Raw genomic sequence first — 2,500 nt, 5'->3', positions numbered from 1 at the left:
ATGTTCCTGGTGGAGATTGGGGTACGTTAGGGTTAGTTTGGGGGGGTTTTGGGGGGTTTTGGGGGGTTAGGAGAGGTTTGGGGAGGTTTTGGGAGGTTTAGGGAGGTTTTGGTAGGTTTTGGGTAGGTTTTGGGTTTTGGGAGGTTTTGAGAGGTTTTTTAGGAGGTTTGGTAGGTTTAGGGAGGTTTGGGAGGGGAGGTTTAGGAGGTTTAGGAGGTTTGGGGGTTTTAGGAGGTTGGGAGGTTTAGGAGGGAGGTTTAGGGAGGTTTGGAGGTTAGGGAGGTTTGGGAGGTTTTGGAGTTTAGGGAAGGTTTAGGGAGGTTAGGAGAGGTTTAGAGAGGTTTAGGGAGGTTTGGGGAGGTTTAGGGAGGTTTGGGGAGGTTTAGGGAGGTTTAGGGAGGAGGAGGTTTGGGAGGTTTAGGGAGGTTTAGGGAGGTTTAGAGAGGTTTGGGAGGTTTGGAGGTTAGAGAGGAGAGAGGTTTGGGAGGTTTGGGAGGTTTGGGGAGGTTTAGGGAGTTTGGGGAGGGTTTTTAGGAGAGGTTTGGGGAGGTTTGGGAGGTTTGGGAGGTTTTGGGAGGTTTGGGGAGGTTTGGGGAGGTTTAGGGAGGTTTAGAGAGGTTTGGGGGAGGTTTTAGGGGTTAGGAGGAGGTTTGGGGAGGTTAGAGGAGGGGAGGTTTAGAGGTTTAGGGAGGAGGGAGGTTTGAGGAGGGAGGAGAGGTTTGGGAGGTTTAGGGAGGTTTGGGAGGTTAGGAGAGGTTTAGGGAGGTTTTGGGAGGTTTAGGTTTGGGAGGTTTAGGAGGAGGAGAGGTTGGGGAGGTTTGGGAGGTTTGGGAGGTTTAGGGAGGTTTAGGAGTTTAGGGGGAGGTTAGGAGAGGTTTAGGGAGGTTTGGGAGGTTTAGGAGGTTAGGAGAGGTTTGGGTTATTTAGGGTAAGTTTGGATAAGTTTGGTTAAGTTAGGATAAAGTTAGGTTAGGTTAGGCGAGGTTGGGAAACACACCAGCAGCATCAACACAAACACACAAACACACAAACACAAACACACACACAAACACACAAAACACACAAAACACATCAAAACACACCAAAACACACAAAACACTCAAACACAAAACACACACAAAACACACAAAACAACACACACACCAAAAAAACACAAACACACCAAAACACACAAAACACTCAAAACACACAAACACACAAAACACAAAACAAAACACACAAAACACATCAAAACACTCAAACACACAAAACACACTCAAAACACAAAACACCAAAACACACAAACACAAACACAAAAACACACACACAAAACACACAAAACACAAACACACACAAAACACACAAAACACACCAAAACACTAAAACACAAAACACACAAACACACACACACACACACACATCAAACACACAAAAAACACACCAAAACACTCAAACACACACACAAAACACACCAAAACACACAAAACACAGAAAACACTCAAACACACACAAACACACAAAACACACAAACACAAAACACACACAAAAACACACAAAACACATCAAAACACACCAAAACACACAAAACATTCAAAACTCAAACACACACAAAACACCCATAAAACACCAAAACACACCCAAACACCCAAAACACACAAACACACAAAAACACTCAAAACATACCAAACACACCCAAACACACAAAAACACCCATAAAACACACAAAAATACCCATAAAACACACAAAACACACCAAAACACACCCAAACACTCAAAACCACCCATAAACACTACCCAAACACCACTCAAACCAACCCACGAACCCTCCCACAACACACACACACACACACTTACCCAGCATCAAATTGCGATCGACAGCTTTCATCATAGTGACTTCTACAGGATCGGCTTCAGGTGACGGGAAAAACGAGCCATTGAAAGTCAAACTGTGGGTGAAGCGATGTTCCCACTGTGCTTTCATATACACCGCGTTGACCAGTACCATTTGAGCCCCTAGTAGATGACTCGGAGCGACAATGTTCGGTATCTTGGCGTTAGTTGTGGTGTTGATGTAGGTGTTAATGATCGTCGCTGCTTCTAAAGGCTGGGGGATTAAGTGTGATTATTAGTGTGTGTGTGTGAGAGAGTGAGAGTGTGAGGCGGTGTTTGAAGTGGTGAAATATGTGAGTTTTTTTCATTGCTATAGACACACACATGCGCACACACACTCTCTCTCTCTCTCTCTCTCTCTCTCTCTCACCTGGTCCAGCGGTACGTCGAACAAAATCGCAGCCAGTTCCTCCCTGCATTTCTTTATTTCGTATCCGTGGTTCACATAAATACGGTTTGCCAGATTAAGAGACACTTGGGAATGGTCTCCGGCGTCTGTCTGTAAGCTGAAAAAGTAGTAGTAGTAGTAGTAGTAGTAGTAGTAGTAGTATGCTTCTAATATTTCAAAGTTCATTTCTTTTATTAATATTTCAAAGTTCATTTCTGCCATTAGACCATTTTATTTAACTAT

General features: G+C 44.1%; 1 protein-coding gene across 1 annotated transcript in view; it reads right to left on the bottom strand.

The window, feature by feature from the left end:
- Window positions 1-2,500, bottom strand: part of LOC123503868 (serine protease inhibitor 42Dd-like) — a 6,494-nt gene that overhangs the window by 2,808 nt on the left and 1,186 nt on the right. The window contains exons 2-4 of the mRNA XM_045254011.1: window positions 2,240-2,375; window positions 1,834-2,083; window positions 1-6 (exon numbers count right to left, since the gene is read on the bottom strand). The exon at window positions 1-6 is cut by the window's left edge and continues 227 nt beyond it. Coding sequence (XP_045109946.1) covers window positions 1-6; window positions 1,834-2,083; window positions 2,240-2,375 — 392 coding nt within the window. The remainder of the gene's footprint in view (window positions 7-1,833; window positions 2,084-2,239; window positions 2,376-2,500) is intronic.

This window comes from Portunus trituberculatus, chromosome 2, assembly GCF_017591435.1.
Source record: "Portunus trituberculatus isolate SZX2019 chromosome 2, ASM1759143v1, whole genome shotgun sequence".
Lineage (NCBI taxonomy): Eukaryota > Metazoa > Arthropoda > Malacostraca > Decapoda > Portunidae > Portunus > Portunus trituberculatus.
Note: the sequence above shows the minus strand (reverse complement) of the source record. Positions and strands in the feature narration are given on the sequence as shown.